General features: G+C 41.1%; 1 protein-coding gene across 2 annotated transcripts; it reads left to right on the top strand.

The window, feature by feature from the left end:
- Nucleotides 1–15,776, top strand: pdgfaa (platelet-derived growth factor alpha polypeptide a). Of its 2 annotated transcripts, none has more exons than XM_080520529.1 (6): nt 1–716; nt 1,028–1,124; nt 6,958–7,059; nt 7,288–7,481; nt 13,838–13,964; nt 15,289–15,776. In XM_080520529.1, exons 1-6 carry the CDS (start codon nt 654–656, stop codon nt 15,297–15,299), a joined length of 594 nt encoding a protein of 197 aa, XP_080376655.1. In that variant the 5' UTR covers nt 1–653; the 3' UTR covers nt 15,300–15,776. The 2 variants fall into 2 exon arrangements, with proteins under 2 accessions (XP_080376655.1, XP_080376656.1); XM_080520530.1 differs by having other exon boundaries at nt 15,185–15,776.
- Nucleotides 15,777–19,841: the final 4,065 nt, after the last annotated feature.

Genomic DNA, 19,841 nt, shown 5'->3' with positions numbered 1-19,841 from the left:
CGCAGGGAGCAGGCATCCAACCAGTGCAGAACTGAGAGGACTTTCTACTCACACCGCCTGCCTTTTTTTTTGGTTTTGTTTTTTAATCTTCATGTTTTCATGACTTCATTCTGCAATTTGTGGAGATTCGACTGAGCTGCAATAACTTACCGAAATAAAGTGCCAAGATACTCAAACTCCACAAATGAGTGGATCGCACTGAAGACAGGATGTTGGATATTACTGGATGTGTGAATATAAGAGAAGTTTTCAGACTTCCTCCAGCACCTGTTCCTTTAGTTCCCACACACAGAGCAGATGGACATCAACTTGACCTCATTTAGCATAATTTGCGTTATGTTTCCAACGACTGGAGAAATGTCTGTGCAGTTTTTTATATTTTCACAGCCGTGACTTGGTGGAAGAAACCCTGCTTTTGTCACCTGCAGTGACAGCCACTGAGCTCTGGGGAAAAGGCGCGTTTGGTTCTATATAAATTCCAATCAAGCTTTCGAGGATATTTGGAAGTTTCGCGCGCGCTTTCACTGAGGTCGTAGAGGTTGTCTGTCCTCCCGAGGGATGGTCGAAAGCTCCCCGGATCAGGGAGCGACAGCCCGGCTCCTTCATTGGACCGACGATCCGTCCTGGTGCCTCTGCGGTGTGTCTGGGAGGAGATGAGAGCCGCGGTCTACCACCTCCTCGCCGGCTACCTTTGCCTTTTACGCGCCGCTGCAGAGGTGAGCTGCTCCTTGACTTTTTGTGCTTTAGTGGTTTAGTCTGAAGAAAATGAACCCACTACAACTCCTAAATCTGTTATAGTGACTGTTAACTATTGCATGTTACAAAATGAATGTATATCGTCTGCGCAATTACGCAGATAACTTTTTACGCATGGTTATATGTGAGTTCTATAGTTTTGAAGTCACTTTAAAGGCTGTTTGCAGATCATTACCGTTTGCATGGTCGTGCATTTACAGCCCCTCCGCACCAATGGATACAGTCCTTTATTTCCACTTGCATTTAAGATGCACCGACTTTGTTCCCGCAGGAGTCTCCGCTCCCACGGGAGCTGCTGGAGCGGCTCTCCCGTAGCGAGATCCGCAGTATCAGCGACCTCCAGCGGCTGCTCGAGATAGACTCCGTAGGTAAAGCCCTTCATTGTACTACAGCTCTCCCACTGACAAGAGCAGGATTAGTGGTCTGTTCAGAAAAACGAGGTTCTTCAGAAAATAATTCAGAAAATAATTTGTTGTATGAACAGTTAACTTTGTGACCCTGGCTTAGGTAATGGTTTTTTGTTGTTGTTTTTTTTACACTTTACATCTGTTTAAACATAAAGAATTTCAGGACATGCTTTATTACTAAGAAAGAAAAGCAGTATAAAATGCCATAAAAGTTGTAAAAGAGTTTGCAGCCTCAACCTCCTGAGGGAAGTTATCCCATGGCTTCATCACCTTTGTGCCTATAGACCTCAGAACACCTGATGACTTGAGGGAGTGACAGAGAGGGAATGTGAGGTAACAAAAGAGATATAACTTCAGGCAAGAGCTCTGTTCTACTCCTTTTAGTCCTGTTGAGTTAAAGAGTGAAGAGGTTTTACTAATGGCAGGATGAATGAAATCTACTAAAGTGTCTTTGTGTCAGTTAAAATACCAACAGCTTATTTTTAATGCAGCTTGACGAAGGAGACATTGTTTTGTTTGGTTGATGTTTTTTTTAGTGGCATGCGGCAGAAAAAATGAGGTGGTTGTCAGGACCCAAGTGGCTGACTCAGGCATTTATTTCTTTAAGAAAATGTGCAAAAAAACTTCAGTCTTATTTCAAAATTTCATTAATAGACTGACTTACATTAAGTGTAGCCACGATCCTGGTGTCAAATTACTGGTATACAAATCCCCAAAACTAGAGGGTACAATGTGTGATACAATGGATGGGTGGATGGATGCACAGATACTACATGTTTGAACATGTGGATGCTATACAATAAGATAAATAGTATCAATAACAAATAACTAAAGTCTAAACCAGATTAAAGCCACTAAAAACACATAAAAACTATAAAAGTACAGGTGAAACCAACCAGAATTACAGCCACCACTACAAATAAATATTCTTTACGAACAAAACAGTTACTTACCAACATGCAAGTTACAAGAAGACAGAAGGAACACTGATTAAATGCACTAATAAAAGTACATAAGTAGAAGATCACTGATGAATGCCCATGAAGGGCTCTGAGGTTTCATTTAATAGAAGGTGTCTTAGTTGACTGTATGTCTGCTGCTGTCCTCCTCCTCCCTCCTGCTTCCATACGTGCTGTTATTCAGTCTGAGCTCTGGATCCAGGAAGGACTTCCCGAGTCCCAAGTTCTGTGTGCTACTAAATGAAAAAGTAAACAATCTGCTCCTCCTAAATTACTCCAATGTTCACATTCCACAAACACTGATGCCAACGCTCATTATCCAGGTGATAAATCAGAGCAGGCTGAATCAGTGAGGTGAGACAGGAGGAAATAACTGTGCATAAAACAGGCTTTAGTGTGTCCATGCCTTGACTCAGACACCAAATTCCACCCATGCAGATTTTCTTTCTTCTGTCTTTTTACCCTCTCTCTCTCTCTCTCTCTCTCTCTCTCTCTCTCTCTCTCTCTCTCTCTCTCTCTCTCTCTCTCTCTCTCTCTCTCTCTCTCTCTCTCTCTCTCTCTCTCTCTCTCTCTCTGAACTTCTTGTTGCCTGTGAAACATAGTCGATTCATTTTTTAATGTCTGCAGGGCGCAGAGCGGTGCCACCATTAATCCTGGCATCATTGAGATGCAAATGTCGAGTGTGATGGCTCCCCAGCTCGGTGGGGGTCAAGTGGCTCACTTCATTTTGCTGTTGTCATGCTGCCCATTATTGGCCTGTGAGGAGGGCTCGCTGGAAGGCTGCTGCGTTGCTATGTATAATTCATGCTCGAATTCCTGCGTGTCAGGACAAGAGAGGGAAAGAGAGGGAGATGTCGGAGGTGGACTTTGTTGTGTTTCAGAGGCACATTGTGTATATAGGCAGGCGTGTGTGCGTGACTGCACGCGCGCACACACACACACATACACACACACACACACACACACACACACACTCGAGAATGACGATTTCACTCAGACAGTCACAGAAAAGAGGTGTGAGCCTCTGAATCAAATTATAACTCTCCTGCCCTTCACACTTCATCTATACTTATTTCCTGGATTCTGCCTCTCTTATTTTCCTCACTCTGACACAGATATGTTTTCTTAATGCTTTACGGCGGCAATACATTAGTTTCCTGCGGACTCAATGGTAACTACTCCTCTCCTAACCCTAATCCTGACCCTGACCTTTTCTAATCCTAACCATAGTCTGACCCTAAAGCACGTCTTAACCAAAATAATGTATTGATCTTCCCAGTAGGAACCAGAATTTTTGTCCACGTGGTGAAATCAAGTTTGGTGCAGAATGACTAAATAAATCTTTTCGCCTTGAATGCAGCCTCTTCTGAGACTCACACACTGAAGTGTGATTACATTCAGTCCAAAATTTGCACAGTTCGATCGCAGTGAATCTTTCTCCCGTGAATAAATCAGCAGTGAGTCACAGACTTTAGTTGTCTTACGCAGGACAATAATCATAAAGTTCTGTTACAACATGCAAAAGTGTCAACTAATGTGCCAATACATGGAAATATACACCAACACAAATAAGAACGAAAAATAAAAGATGACGTCTACACTGCAAAAGTTACATTTGTATTAAGTATATTTGTGCGGTTTCCAGTCAAAATATCTTCAGACTTTAATCTTAAGGCTGCATCTTGACTGTTATGACCATTTATAGCTATTTTTGTACAACCTTACCCTTTTAAAAGCCTTTTAAAACAGTCGTTCGGAAACTTTGCATATGGAAGCATCCCTCAAGTACTGATTCTTTCTGCTGGAGTTCCATGTTTGATTAGGATTTATTTCAGTTGTGTCACAGTCGTTCATGTAGCTTTTCCTCATGGAGTTGGTGTGAGAAGAGAAAAAGTTTCCACCAGACCAGGGGCCTGCAACCTGCAGAGCTGGAGCCACACATGGCTCTTTAGCTCATCTGGAGTGGCTCCCTGAAGCTTCCACAAAATCAGACCTAAATAAACTGCTTATATTTGTAGCTTATTCATGACTGGCGTCATTTTCAAAAGGAAACTTAACCTTTTCGAAAAAGTTAATAAATGTTGCAGACCACTGCACCAGATGGATGTACAAACACAGAAATATAAAAAATAGAGTACGGTAATTTTAAATGCTATCATTTCTAAAAAAAAAAAAAAGTATTTTACAGTCTTTTAAGGCAAAAATGGAGAGTACTACCACTTCTTCATGGACGACTACACCACTGCAAACAGCTGTTTGATTTCAAGACTTTGCTCAAGTGTGATCAAACATCAAAACGAGACCATACGATATGATTAAGAACAGGAAAAGAGCACAATTTATAAAACATAAAAGTCTTGCGCTAACTGCTCAATGCCGTTGTCATTAAAAGAACTTTCTTTCCTCGGTGTATTTGGGCAACTTCTACCTTATGTTTGCTTAAAATTACATGACAGTAAACGCTCATGATTGTCCATCATAATCTCGACAATGATGTTGAAATCAGTGGATTGAAATGTAGTTTTAGAGGCTTTTCAATGTTTTGAAAAATAGTGAAAAGCACCATGAAATATAACATCAAAATACAAGTGTCCCATCGATCCATTTTCTTTTCCATATGTATTTTTTTTTAAATCCTATTAGAAAATACAGAAGGCTTCGCCAGCTAACACTGAATGAGAGGCAATATACATGATAAGCACATACAAACCCATTTGATTTACAGTCAGGCCTTTGCGTCTTTGAACACTGAGCGGAAATGTGTGCAGTGAAAGATTGAGGAGAAGGTGCGACATCCACTTAACCACCAACCAAATTGGTAAAATTTCAAAGAAAACATTCATTATCTTAACAAATTTCTTAAGAGTAGCAGACACAACACAACATTTGCTGCCATTAAAGCTCGCCATTGAGTTGCTAGAAAACTAGCCTGAATGCCATGCTGTCACTATGAGTTCATAAAAAACATCTATAATGCGCCAGCTGTAGGAGACTCTTTTAGGACATTTCACTGTATTTTGCACCAGAATGTTTCATAAAATTTGGCTTCATGTTGAGATTGTAGTAATTTATGATTAGTAATCATTTGGTTTTCATCGCGTGTCCTCTGCACCGCAGCATAGAAAAAGTTTAATTTTAATGGTTATTATAGAACTTTTTTTGTTTTTTTACCAGTCTGGCCGATTCAAGATGAACTTGGACTGTATGTGGCCTGTGAACTAAAATGTATTTTATATTCCTGATAAATAAATAAGGATAGATAAATCACCTATTAATCTTAAAATAAATTAACCAGATATAAAAGATGGATTTGAAAATGTGAGGTATTGAACAGACATTCATATTGACATGTAGAGTGTCCTGCTTTTAGTCCCGAAATGTTTGTGGCCTCGCAAAACAACATCTCCAACCTGCGGGTGACCTCAGTGATGCTGCGTTCGTCCGTGCCTTGATGTGAATTTGATTTAAACTCTAGATATACAGTGTTCTGCTCACTGTGTTTCTCCCAGGGCACATTCATACATGAGGAGAACCCAATAACCTGCTGACACATACAAACACTGTAACTCAATTAGAATAACCTGGTTAAACTCCCGCGGTGATCAGGAGACGCTTGATTGAACGTGTCTGCGAGTCCACACTGCGGCTTGTAAACATCCCGGTCAGCTGTCCAGTCATGACCTGCAGAGGGTGGCCATCTGATACCTCTTGAATACATGGGGTAAAAGATAAATACCAATTCTTTTGGATAATTTCCAAGGTATATTTTGCAGGGGGATAAAGGATTTTTTTTTTTTTTTATGTTTGTTTCTCAACATTTCTGCAGATACAATTATTGTCATAGTTTTTGTCTCCTGTCATCTTGTAAAAGGATTACTATTGCAACAACACATCATCAATAGGGTAAAACTAACCTGTCTCACGACGGTCTAAACCCACTATTAGTGGGTGAACAATCCAACGCTTGGATTTGATATGAGTCAGGGAAAAGCACCAAAATATGACTTGTTCTATCTATTCTATTTTTAATTCTATTTTTTACTTTTTTAATTCACAATTTGGCAACGAGTGGCTCATGGTCTACATCAGGGGCCACATACAGCCCAATTTCATCTAGAGTGGGCCGGTCCGGCAACATAATGTCATAATTACCTTTCAATTGGACCTTTAAACTTTTTCTTTGTTGTGACGCAGAGTATATGTGATGAAAATGTCAACATTTTCACAAAGACTAAACAATTACTACTAAAACAAATACTACAATTCAACATAAAACCAATTCTATTGAAACCCTCTGTTGTAAACTACAGTGAAAAATACAAAAAAACTTCTACAACTATTGCATTATGCAAATTTTTTACAAACTCACCCTGACAGCATGGCTTTGAGGCTAATGCTAGTTTGTGAGCTGTCATGGCAGCATAACCAATGTCTCAGCTCGGGTCCACTATTCTTGAGATTTTCCTTTTCAAATTCAATAATCTGCATGTTGGATTCATTGGTGACTCGAATCCCCACAAGACTTATGTTGTGACTTTTCTGAATTCTAAAATTATATACCTATAAAAATTCTGAAGCAAATGAAAGACACTGCTCATGTCCAACAGAATAATCTACATCTATACAAGGTGTTTTTTTTGTTGTTTTTTTTTACATTTTGGGTGTTCTGTAGGACGACATTTTTAACTTATATGTGAAGAAAATCCACACTATATAGAAAACATTCATGTGTCCCAGTAAACCTTCACCCTGCAGAACCCCGCGCGTGTTTGTGCTTCACCAGCTGTCTTGAAGTGTGTGTTTGAATGTGTGTGTGTTGTTTTGTCTCCAATCAGAAAACGAGGTGATTGAAGAGACCAAACACAAAAACCACAAGGACTTCTCTCACAGCTACCCTGACCTGAAGAGGGCACACACCCGACACAGAAGGAGTATCGGTGAGATACCACACACACACACACACACACACACACACACACACACACACACACACACACACACACACACACACACACACACACACACACACACACACACACACAACCTTTTAATGTGAACTTTTTAAATATTTTGCTTCTCTATTAAAATACATCAATCCAAGATTGATGCAAAAAAAAGTTTTTTAATTTTTTTTTTTAATTCATCATCTCTTTGTTCTCCTGCAGTGGTGGAAGAGGCTTTGCCAGCTGTGTGCAAAGTGCGGACAACAATTTATGAAATCCCCCGGAGTCAGGTGGATCCCACCGCGGCCAACTTCATCATCTGGCCTCCGTGTGTGGAGGTGAAACGCTGCACCGGCTGCTGCAACACCAGCAACATGCGGTGCCAGGCAGCTCGGAAACACCACCGCACCGTCAAGGTAGGGCTCCGCTTTGCCTTTGTGTTCTTTCCAAACCAGGAATCTATAAGTTTGCAGTTCTGCTGGAAGCAAGTTTTGAAACACAGCATCTGACTTCGATTTGACTTGAGGTCAAAGGGGAAGATTTCCACCTTGATTTCACAGAATGTGACTGAGTCAAGCAGAAAGTTTTGTTTGTAGTCTACAGTGGTGCTCACAGCCACTGAAATCACAAATTTTGGAAAGCACTCTGTCTCCATAGAAACAGGGGAATCCAACTTTTTGAAAACGCCGCAACCGCCCATGTAGTGGTCTTTCTATTGACTTGAATGGGATCGGTACACGTTGGCTGCACTGGTGACATTCGGCTGTTTGCTGAGCAACATATTCAAGATACCAAATTCTGTGTGTTGACATGTCATGCCAGGATATTGGTAATAATCAGAAGGGATTCTTCAAGTGCTTCTGTGAGTCTTTGTTACGGTTTAATTGAAGATTGTTTTGTTCTCAGGCGTATCAGACTGTTGAAATCAGCCACATTGCCTAATTTGTCCTGATTGCTGACTTTTGGGCCAGTTCATAGTATATTTCTGCAAGTACATGTACTTGCCCTGTAAATTAAAGTGGAGAGTTCTCTTCATGTTGTGGTTGGTCGATCTGTTCAGGTCACAAAGCTGCAGCACATGGGAAACGTTAGGGCCTTATGAAATTTTCGGGAACAAGAGGCAGGCTTTTGTTGGAGCGCTTCCAACAAGAAAACTGTAGTGGCAAATATTCCCCTGTGATGGATTTAGTTGTACATACATCAGCCATAACATTATGACCTGGATCATGAGTGGGATTTATTAGGCTGCAGTTTAGCATTTTGTCCTCAAAGTTAATGCGTTTGAAGCATAAATATGCGAATGAGTGAAGATTTGAGTGAGTCTGACTGGGTCAGAGCATCTCCAAGTGAGTCTGGGCCAGAACGGGCTGCTGGATTGCAAAAGTTTTAAAGGTAAAGAAATTGCCCCTCTGTATGCCCACAATTGTCCCGATGTAGTGACATTTGCAAACACAATACTATCACTGAAACTGCTCTATTTTGCTTGTGAATTCGCATCCATGTCAAATCTAAAATATACTATTCGGATTCTCTTCTCTCTTGAATTTAACAGCACTTCTTACGCACATAATGAGTGGAGCAAAAATGACAAGACAGTTTGAAGAAGATACAATGTTTACAGCGAGGAGTCTTTTTCGGCATCTCTGGCATTTTTGTGTGAACAGACATTGTTTTCGAGACGTTACTCGCAACAAGGTAGCGAGTTTTCATGGGCGCCTCACTGATATCTCATCTTGGGTCTCTGTGTTGTGTCGTCTTTTCTACTCTCAAGAAATTTGTTTAAAAAAAAACATCCATGTTTTCATTGAAATCTTTACAATTTGCTTGGTGGTTTGGCGGTCCGGATTGGAGCCTGTGCGCCATATTTTTGACACCACTGTGCTAATGTGAGACTATAAAATACAAACAAAAAGACATTTGAAGCAGGAAAAAAAAGCTGTTGGCACATCCACACTCTACAAACATCTTGTTAAAGACTTCTTTTATTTGTCTTTTAGTGGCCCCGACCCTGCGCGCACACACAAAACTAACGATGGCACTGACCATGTAAACACACTGCCACTTACTGGAGCCCTACACACTACAAATGCCAGAAACAATTATTCTACCAGGCTTAACCATTGTGTGAGTGTGTGAGTTGATTGAGAGTCTGGCAGCGAGGTGGTTCAGGAACATAATAGCTTCCTTTTGATCTCTTCCAGAGCTGGAACTCAGACTCAGTAAACTCCAACTGGTTCACAGTCACACGCTGCCAACTGGGAGCAGACCCAAGAGTGTGTGTGTGTGTGTGTGTGTGTGTGTGTGTGTGTGTGTGTGTGTGTGTGTGTGTGTGTGTGTGTGTGTGTGTGTGTGTGTGTGTGCATGCAAGTGTGTAAGAGAGAGCAAGGGGCAGACTGAGTCAGAGATTTTCATTTAAAATGTGTATTTTAGTACATTTATATAGTAATAATAAACCTTAAATACCTTTAGTGTGTTTCCTGTTCATTATAAAATTTGATAAACGACCCAGATGTCAAACAGAAGCAGATATTTGGGAGAGACTGGCTGAGAAATGAATGGAGAGAAAGTAGGTATTAATGTGTGCCGCCAGAGGTCCAGAGTATAAGAGGGTTAGTTTGATTCTCTGTGCTTTGACCTGCTGAGACCCAGCATGAGATGAAAGGACTCGTCCCTCATCTGCTTACAGAGGAAATCAAAAGTAAAGTCACTCACATGTGCTGAGATTCAGCTCTCAGAGCCAAAAAGGTCACAACTGCAACTTCAACTGCACTGGCGTTTGGGCCGTAGGGGGACTGCACTGAGGTGGAGGGGATTCGCCCACATGTGGGGAAAGTCGAGAAAAACAAACATGAAAAACTAAAGGAGCTCAATTTCAATAAAAAGCGCAAAAACAAATAGCACTTATGGGATGTTGAGTTCAGCAATAAATCACCGGTGACTGAAAACATCATGGAGACGGTTGAGAAGAATGGTGAAGCAGGTTGGACGAGAACTGATTGGCTCTCAGGAAGATCGTTGGATGGAGGGTGGGGAAATTGATGATAAGGTGATTCGACAGTGTGAAATTGGGAGCGACTCGCGTTATAGTGGAGCCTCTTAAAGACTGCGAGAAAGAAATGAAAATGTACAAATCAGTGTTACTTACTCTCACTCATTTACTTACTCATTGAATGAACTAATGTTGGTAAGTGTTTGTGAAGCCCAAAGGGAAAGTTTAACAATAAGTTGCTCTTCAAATGAATGTGCTTTAACTATTTGAGAGAGTTGAGAATGAAAAAAAGCATAGCACTTTAGTCTTTGTTGGTGTTCATCTGAAAATTTGCAACTTCAGCAGTCTCGAATTTAGCACTTTCCAAGATGTTTAGGGCTTTGTTTACTGGATGAAGTAATGATCCTAATACAGTGTTAATTGCTGAACACATGCAACTCCACACAGAAAAACTGGGATGATCAGGTTCAGTCCTGATTGAGTTGCATTTTCAACCTGTGCAAAGGTTAATGTTTCTTAGAAAGAGTCAGAATAGATAGTACATTGAGAAAATGGAGGGCTTGCACAATATTGGGCAGGTAGTCAAAATGTTTGCCGACCCGGTTCCAGGATACTGATACAACCCGCTCATCTGAGGATCGAACTCGTAGAAGCGTGTCACTATAATCTTTAAATGTGTAACATGCAGGTCTAATCTTCAAATTCTGTTTTGTAGAAAAACTGGGAATAGTGAGTCACTGTCGTGTCCAGTCCAGCACTTCATGTTAGCAGTTAGATGTATAGTATTTATGATCATTAATGATTTCTCAACACCATCGTCACTGTTCTACCACCAGCTACTTTCATTGCGTTTTCACATCGACACTGAATGGTATTCAGGCCCCATTTACAGGACAACGCTTTCAAGTGAGAACGCAAAACCTTTGTTGGCTCTGAGCCACTGAAAACTGCAAAATGCACAATAGCACAGCGTTGTCTCCTGTGGTAAGAATCAATGCCATTCTAACTCATGGTCTGCTACCTCTGAATGTTAAAAATTACCTCCTGATGGAAGATTATGGCGACAGAGTGTACTTGCGAAGAATTTGAAGATTACTGTGCCACCGATCTGTGTTGGCATCGCCTTCTTTTATTGTTGGACCAAAGACAGACTGGACACTTGAATTACTCACCACAACACTTTTGGTACCAAAATTGCCAGCCAGACTGTATCTTACTGAAGCTGTTTATCCAGCTTGCAAGTGGAAGTGGTACATTTTTTAGTGGCAGTGGTTAGCACTCATAGCGAAGAAGGTTGTGGGTTTGAGCCAAGGCCTGGAATTTTCATTTTCGCAGCAAAATCCAAAATCTACATTGCCTGTAGGTGAAAATATGAGCGTGTGTGGTTGTGCGTGTTTGTGATGGACTGGTAAAATATTCAATGTACTCTGCCTCCGCCGATAGTCTGGAATTGTCTTGAGCGCCTTGCAACCATGAACATGATAATGATTTATTGTGGATGGAGATCTCGGGGTTCATAATAGATTAGTTGATAAGTTTTTGTTGTATGGTATGATCGTTTCTTTTGAGAAGCTTTTCTCGAATCTGTGTTTTATGTCTAAACCTTCTCTCTTTAAAATGCAGTTTTCTAATTCCTCACAATTTCTGTGGCACAATTTTCATCTCTTCTTTCCAGTAAGGTGATGAAGAAATCTATAAACACCCCTGAGTAGTGATTTAAAAGAAGCTTTTGAGATTGTCATTGAGACTCTTTTAGTTTTTGGCAGCCAAAGCTGAATCTTTCTAAGTGCATGAGCAGCACAGGTTCTCACCTGAGCTGACCCTCCCCGTTCATTAGTTTGGCTTTTTGTGGCCATGCTGGGACTTGAAGCAGACCAACAGACTTGGATCCACCGCAATTGGCTTCACATCAGGGATGTGGGTATGCATTTTGTCTGTGTCCGCTTGTGTCACTCGCATTGTGAATTTACAGCATGTTTTCTCTGGGAGCACTAAAAAGACCCATTGCTGTTTCAACATCTGGGCGCAGATATTCAGTGTTGGCAGTAAGTGTAAAGTCTGTTGACACAAAACAAAATATGCATCACTTAGTCTCGGTAAAACCAAACCTCCTGTCAGCCTTAATACTCAATTCATGCAGCCCAACAAGAGCAGGCACACCCGCGTGTTTACACAGGTACGGTGGAGGCATTTTGTCTGCATCGCTTGTGTCGCCTAAAACGCAGCTGAACTAAAGCAGTATGATTTATGTTGACACCTCTGTTGAAAGTGCTGGCGATAAGATACCTCGCGCGCTTAATGAGGCCGATGTCAAACTAGAGACATTTAATGCCACATGTCAACATTTTCAGCATTGATTAAAGAGAGAATTTTATATAAGGATGGCCACTATGAGATCGACTATAGTTGGTTATGTGCCTTCATCCATTCCCGATAATGTTTAATCCACTGGACATGTTGGTTTGTGTCATACTATCATCGTCAGAAGAGAGAGAGACAGACAGTCAGACACATTTTAATACTGTAGGATAAAACTAAAGTACCCAGAGGAACCTCCCAAATGTGCAAATTCATAATTGTTTTTACTCCTAATTACACTGAATTGGTGGTTTGTAGATTTTGCAAAGTGTTGCAGAACAGTCACTTCAATTCCAGACAAATGTTGGTTCGAAATTCCCAACGGTCCGACATACAGTACATGTAGTGAGACTCAGCATTGCCTAATAAAAGGACTTTTGGTGCCTGTGGATTTCACAGTAGAGGATTCTCGTCTGTCATTGTGTCATCAGACATCACATCAAGCATAATGGAGGTCATAAAAGAAGAGCGGAAATGGCTGATTAAGAACCAGACTGAGGCCTTCTTTACACAACTTTTCAAGTGAAAACATCGTTTTTACATTTTCATTTTAGAAATGTTTCGCGCTTACATGGCAATGTTTTGAGAGTACGATATAAACATTAACAATGGCGAGTACACAACATTCGTACGGACACACGACCAAGTTGGTTTGCTATTGTGGGTGACTCAACTGTGAAACTACCAAGTCCCAGGAGAATATGGACTGGGAGTCATGACACTCTGGAGGCCACCATTGTTGTTATTGTCCACCTACTCACGCACAAGCTGAAGAACTATTTACTGTAGCTATGGTGTGTATTTGCAGTGGCTCACAGCATCAGTGTCCTGTAAACAGACCCCAAAACCCAACAACATTTCAATTTTCACTTGAAAATGTTGTTGTGTAAACCGTGCCTGACACAAGGTTCCTTTGTCTGTTGAATAGGAACTGTTTGAGAAAAGACACATTTGAGACCACCTGAATATTAAAAGACTATTTAGGGGGGAAAAGTAATGCAAATTCATTTTTGTAACATGCTCACAAGTCAGGTGACATGTTTGCAAAACTCTGCAACACACATTAGTACATTGCAAAGTTCTCCAAGTCTTGCAAATTACATAATTGTGCTGCAGCGCAGAGATACTTCCTAAACCAGAAATTGAATGCAATTGTTCTTTAAATGTCTCCCTGACCGTCTCAAAAAGAAGTGTTGTTTTTTTTCAAAATACCAAAGTTAATATTCGTGTAGCGTATTAACTTTACAGTAGAAATGTAAAATGTGTAGAAATTTAAACCTGATATCGTCAGCTGAACTTAACACAGACAGATACAGTGTCTAAACTGCTGTTCACAATGTTGCTCTTGTGTTTTTGCTTTTTTTTTTTTTTTTTAAAGGCCTTCCTTGTCTGATTCTCTCTCTTTCTCTCGTCCTCTCCTTCCAGGTGGCAAAAGTGGAGTACGTGCGGCGGCGGCCCAAGCTGAGGGAGGTGCAGGTGAAGCTGGAGGACCACTTGGAGTGTATGTGCACGAGCAAGCGCCACGTCAACCCCAATGCCAACACAGACAACGGTGAGCGCCCGGCTGTGTGCTTGTGGTTTGCACTCATGTGTTGGCTCACATCACATGTGAGAGCTTCTGCTGGCTGAGTGCGTCGACCAACACTGGCACAAGTGATAAGAGATGTGAGGTATTTATTGTGCTTTTCCTCTCTGCCTTAATTAGTCCTGCCTGAGGGCAGCAACGTCGTCACCTTCAACACTCGCCCACTCTTCAAAAGCCCACGCTTCATATTATTCAAATCCTTTTTCTGAAGTGAGACTGATGATTGTGAATAAATGATTAATTAAATGGGCCATTTTCCCATAAACTCCACACAATCATTGATATTAGATCACATTATGGTGTAGAGGACGTATTGAGGTGAAGCCGTTGCCGAGGTGAAAGGTCACAAGGTCACTCTGAACAGGAACCATCTGACTTCCTGCTGACTTCCTGCTTATGACCGGTTGGTCACCCTGACCACAGAGTGCATGCAACAATTCCTATTATTAGCACCTCTTAACACCTGCAGTCCATTACATAACTTTGATTACATTGTTCTCATGATACCTGAATGCCTGTTCAACAATTTGCATTTACGCACAAACATTTTAAAAATGATTTTCGTTTATGCGGAAATGGTAGAAACTCTGAAAACAATGTCGTTAGCTTGCCAGGCCATGAGTTGGGGATGTTGGTTGTTTTTCGTAATGAATTCACACACGAGCGTAGACAACAATTTCTAAAATGAAAACTGAGAATTGATGCCATTTCAAAGCTCAATGTTACAAGGCAAAGTTAATGGGTCAAAACAGATTGTCCTTCTGGAATACCTTTTTTAGTAAGCTTGAGCTCAAAAGCAGATTATTATTGTTTTAAATGATCATCAATACAAAACCTTTCTGTACATTCAATTACACCTGAAAGGAACGTATGCAACATCATGTGTGTCTGTTCAGGACCACTTTCTGATAGATACTCTCTGCAACAGGGTATTGCTTCATCTCCATTGCCAATTGTTTTGATTATTAATGTCAGGTAAGCGTGTAAATCTGTCAGGTATTTAACTTTTATAACCTCTACGTATAGACATTACAATAGCAAACAGTGAAAAGGAATTTGAGCAAATGTTATGGAGTTGATGGAGTGATGATAGAAAATAAACTGTGCTTATTTTAGCTATCGGTTCCCATTTATATGACAACCTTTTCAAGTGAAAACGGAAGACTTTCATTGCGTTTCGTTGACAGGTTCACATTGACCACGCGGTTTGGGACTTTGGGTGTGAAAAGCAGCTTGTCGAAGACAGAAGTGTTTGTTCGTGTGCGCTCACTGTGGACTTCTGTGTTCACAGGCGTCAGGTGAAGAGTGACCGCCAGATGACAGAGCAGAGGAGAGAAATGGAAACCTCTTCACCGCCTGCCATCCAGTGACACGGAGAGCGTATTTCACCAGTGTGATCTTTCTCAGAGGCTTGATGGAGGCTGACAGACTCTCGTGGACCTCGGTTGTACTTTCGGACGCGTGTTGAAAAGCGTCAAACTGAAACTGACGATTCCTAAAACGGAGAAAAGAAGTGATTCGATCCAACGATGCCGGCAGCAGAGCAGAGGTGACTGCTTGGATACTGAAGGACTTCCTGTCTGTGCCCTGTTCCTTCTCCGAGTATAAACCGCTCAGAGGATCAGATTATAAACTGGGATGAATCCTTTCGAGAAACAGTGACCGGGATTAGGTTTTTGTACTCCAAGATTTACTCTTCCACAGCAAAACACTCACACACATGCACATATATCCTCTTATTTTTATAACCACTCGTTTTCTATTGCTGCCTGTTTCTATCTCTGGTATGTATCCACATAAAGAACAGAGAGGGTGAAGGATCCTCCTGACTTGTTACTGATACTAATAAAATATTTATATGAAAACAAAAGATTGGTGTGCTGATGAGTAAAGCGGCTTTCAGCCAAGAGGTTCATCACAAAAAGCCATTGGAGCGACTGAAGGATTTAAGAATGTATTCAAAAGCAAAGAGGAAGCCAACTGTGTGAGAGAGAGATTATCTGGAGGATCATAATACTGGAGCTAAAACCCCTGAGAATTTGTAACTGAGAGCAGCATGCATGCACACAAAACCTTGCTGAAATACGAGAGACTTCACACAGTGGAATCAACAAGCGAACAAATCACTTCCTCTATGTTGAGATCTTTTGTGTGTGTGTGTGTGTGTGTGTGTGTGTGGGGGGGGGTGGTTATAAAAAATATATTCAAAGTTGAGCTTGTCCCCTGACACACAAACACTGGTCAATATGAAGGAGGGAGTCACTTTAGCCACCACTAAAACATCATGATACAACCACATTGGCATTGCTGAATATGAATCAATGCATTCAATGAAGAGCAATGATCCTTTGACAATAGTAGCAATTAATGTATTTCTTGTAAATCTAAACTCAAAAATTAAAATAATCACAAAACTAGTTATTTTCCACTGCTTTTTTTAATGTGGTTTTTTTTTCTGTTTTATCCAACACAGTAACTGTTTGAGTTACATATTAACAATTTTGGGTGAATTGCAACCATCCATGTGTGTTGGATTGAAGTTGACGACTGGCTGGCTCGCCGGTGTTGTGATTTTAGGCTTTGAATCGTGCCAAAGGAAAATGTTGGGAGCACGCGGGTTTCATCTGTTTACAGTTTTGACAGTTGTTTTATTCAGCTATTTTTGACAAAATAGTTTTAGAAATGTCGTGAATTGTGTTATGTGAAGCACCTTATTAGTAGACAACATAAAGAGAGAGAATTGTGGAGTTTGTGATGGTTGTGGTACAGACATGAAGTTATTCCTTCTCCAGTCCAAACCTGAGGCGCTGAGCCGGACCTCATACCCGCGAAGGACGTTCCAAACCCTGCTGGCATCCCGCAGACCTCTTTGGACGCCGGCGTTGCCTTTCCACGTAGCTTTGCAGCTGCCTCAAACAGCTCTTGATGTTTAAACACTTAATTATGACATAATCCAAGAGCATCGACAACAAGAGGACCAAACAACTGTCTGCTGGTGGAGCGAGGAGACGAGGCAGACAGGGGAGAGACTTCATGCACGCTCGTGGTCACTTTACATAACTCAGTGTGCTGACATATTGCCCCTGAGGGAGCCAGTGTAAACCACGTGTAGACGGTGGCCATCAGTGAAACCAGAGGAGGTAGTTGGTGTAAATACATAAATGTCATAATTGAGAGGCACTCTGTGAACGGCACAAAGGCAGCACTGTGCGAAAGCTAAATTTATGGAAAGAAAAATCCAAGCTGCTTTACGCCGAAGCAGCAGATTTGCAAGCTGTAGCCTCGTCCGCCGTGTTCACAGGATTCAGCTGGATGGTAATTTAGACAAACAGCAAGCATTGTGTGGCTATAAAGCGCTGTTTGTTTGTCAGAAGGAAACATAGAGACAGAGAAGACAGATGGGGATACGACTGTGGAGCAAGGCCTTGAAGGTGATAGGAGGGAAATAAAAATAGAAGATAGAATGCATGTGTGCACAATGTGAAGATCTAAAATTCTTGAAACACTCGCATCATTTGAAACAGTCATCTTTGTGGAGAAAAAAGCCCCAATATTTTTAAATGAAAACGAGAAACCGTTCTTGAGTTTTGAGATTCCACTTATACGACAACGTTGCTCGAGCCACTGAAACCGCAACCGTTGAAAATGGCTCTAAAGGTGGAACGTATTGAAAACGGCCCGACTCGACATCGGTGGCAATGGGGGAAACACACATTTTTGAAAATGTTCTGTCTCACTCTCCATAGAAACGGGAAAATACTACTTTTTGAAAATGCCCCGTCTCCACGGAGACAAGGAAATCTTATAATTTTATTGGCTATGTCCCATTTCCAATTTCACTAAAATCGTTACGTTATTGGACATTAATACATTATTGGCTAGATACCTCAATTTCAGAGCAATTAGAGTAATTTCAGGTTATCTTAAGGTTATGCACTTGGTTGTGATAAGTTTGGTAGGACCAGTAAGTAAATGCATTCAGTCAGACAATGGGTCCACCAAGTAATGCTGAACATCAGAATCAGCTTTATTGGCCAGGTATGTTTAACGGACAAGGAATTTAACTGTGTCAACATTAAATAATAACAATAACCCCCCCCCAATATGTACAAGACTAAATACGATAATAGATAATAGTGCAAAAGGATGATGAGGTCATCATGAGGTAGTTGACTTTTAGTATTTACAATATAGAGTGTGCGTAGATGATTATTTAAATTAAATAATACACGTATATGTACATTCAAAGTGACAGTTTTGTTCCAGGTTATTCCACGGCGGCAGGTCTGACATTCTTTGACTGTAGCGTTCATCAGAGTGACAGCCTGGGGGAAGAAAGTGTCCTCATGACGGTTTGGCGTAAAGTGATCTGTAACGCCTGCCGGAGGGGAGAAGTTTGAACAGTTTGTGTCCGGGGTGTGAGGGGTCTGCAGGGATGCGACCTGTCTGTTTCCTGATCCTGCACCGGTATAAGTCCCGGATGAGGGAAAGGTCGACACCGATGATCTTTTCTGCAGTCCTGATTATCCGTTGTAGACTGTGTCACATTTTCAAGATCTTGGTCTTGACTCAGTCTCAGCCCTGTTAGCGTCTTGGTCTTGGCATGCTTTGGTCTTGGTGAAAGTCAAGATTTAACCTTGTATGCTCTGGTCTTAACTTGGTCTCAGCCCCTTTAAGCCTTCTTGGTCTTGGGATGCTCTGTTAATGGTCTTGACTTGGTCTTGGTCTCCACTTGGTGTTGGCCCCTTAAAGTCTTGGTCTTGTTGTGGTCTTGTATTAGGTGATCTTTCCTGCAACAGTACGATCAGTATCTAAGAGTTTATTGTGTGAAATAAGTGAATGTATCTGAGAGCTGGCATCTAGCAGAAAGCTCAGTTGGGGCCTAATACATGGAATGAGTATGATTTCTTTCAAGTGAGGGTTTCAGTGGACAGAACTATTTAATTCACACTCACCACATCTCAGTCACTCGAGAACTGAAATTTCGTTTCTTAAAACATCAATATGGTTCATACAGAAATAGCTTCTTGAAGTGATCAGATGAGGTCATTTATATCAAACTAGAAATTTTACTTAAATAAACCATTTTTCTTTTTGTTATTTCTTCCCCTCCTTGGGTTTTCTTTCAGTGTGTCAAACCGAGCTTCTTACCCAGATAAACATGTCTGCCTCCCACCACCAGGCTTGTTTCTCACGACTCAGTTCATCGGAGACAGAGATCCCGGGCTGTGGTTTGGCATCCAACAGTAGGATGGAGATTTACTGCCGTGCGGCCAGAGCTGATGTTTTGTTGCGGAGGTTTCATTTCCAGTGAACAGAAATGTGAGTGATTCATGTATAAAATGAAAAACGAGATTGAGAAAGTGAGAGTGAGTCATGAGTCCATCCATTCAGCTTTTATACTGCTTTAACTATTGACTGTGGATGAATTTGAGCTACATCCTGAAACAGAGAGAAAGGCACAAGCACTTTGAGGCTTTTAGCAGAGTTATCAGCCTGGATGTTCACGTCCTCGTATACAATAGACATGTATGGGTTTGTTCATCTTTTTCTTGATTTGAAAGGACTGCAACAGATTCATTTTCACTGTTACCTTAATGTTTTCATGAAGGTACATTTTTCATCGTTGCCAGACTCTTGTCATATTATCAAGAACTCATAATAGACACACCCATAGGGTCACATGCTGGACATATACTGAAAATGATTTATTAAAAAGTGGCTGGCACATCTTGAGGGGCAAAATCTATTTTACTTGAGACAGTAGAGTGTCATGGTTCATGTTTAGTTTCCTGTGTTTTTCTTGAGATTTGGACTCTGACTCTTGTTTCGAGCTCCTTAACT

Source organism: Blennius ocellaris (genome assembly GCF_963422515.1).
Source record: "Blennius ocellaris genome assembly, chromosome: 3".
Taxonomy (NCBI): Eukaryota; Metazoa; Chordata; class Actinopteri; order Blenniiformes; family Blenniidae; genus Blennius; species Blennius ocellaris.
Note: the sequence above shows the minus strand (reverse complement) of the source record. Positions and strands in the feature narration are given on the sequence as shown.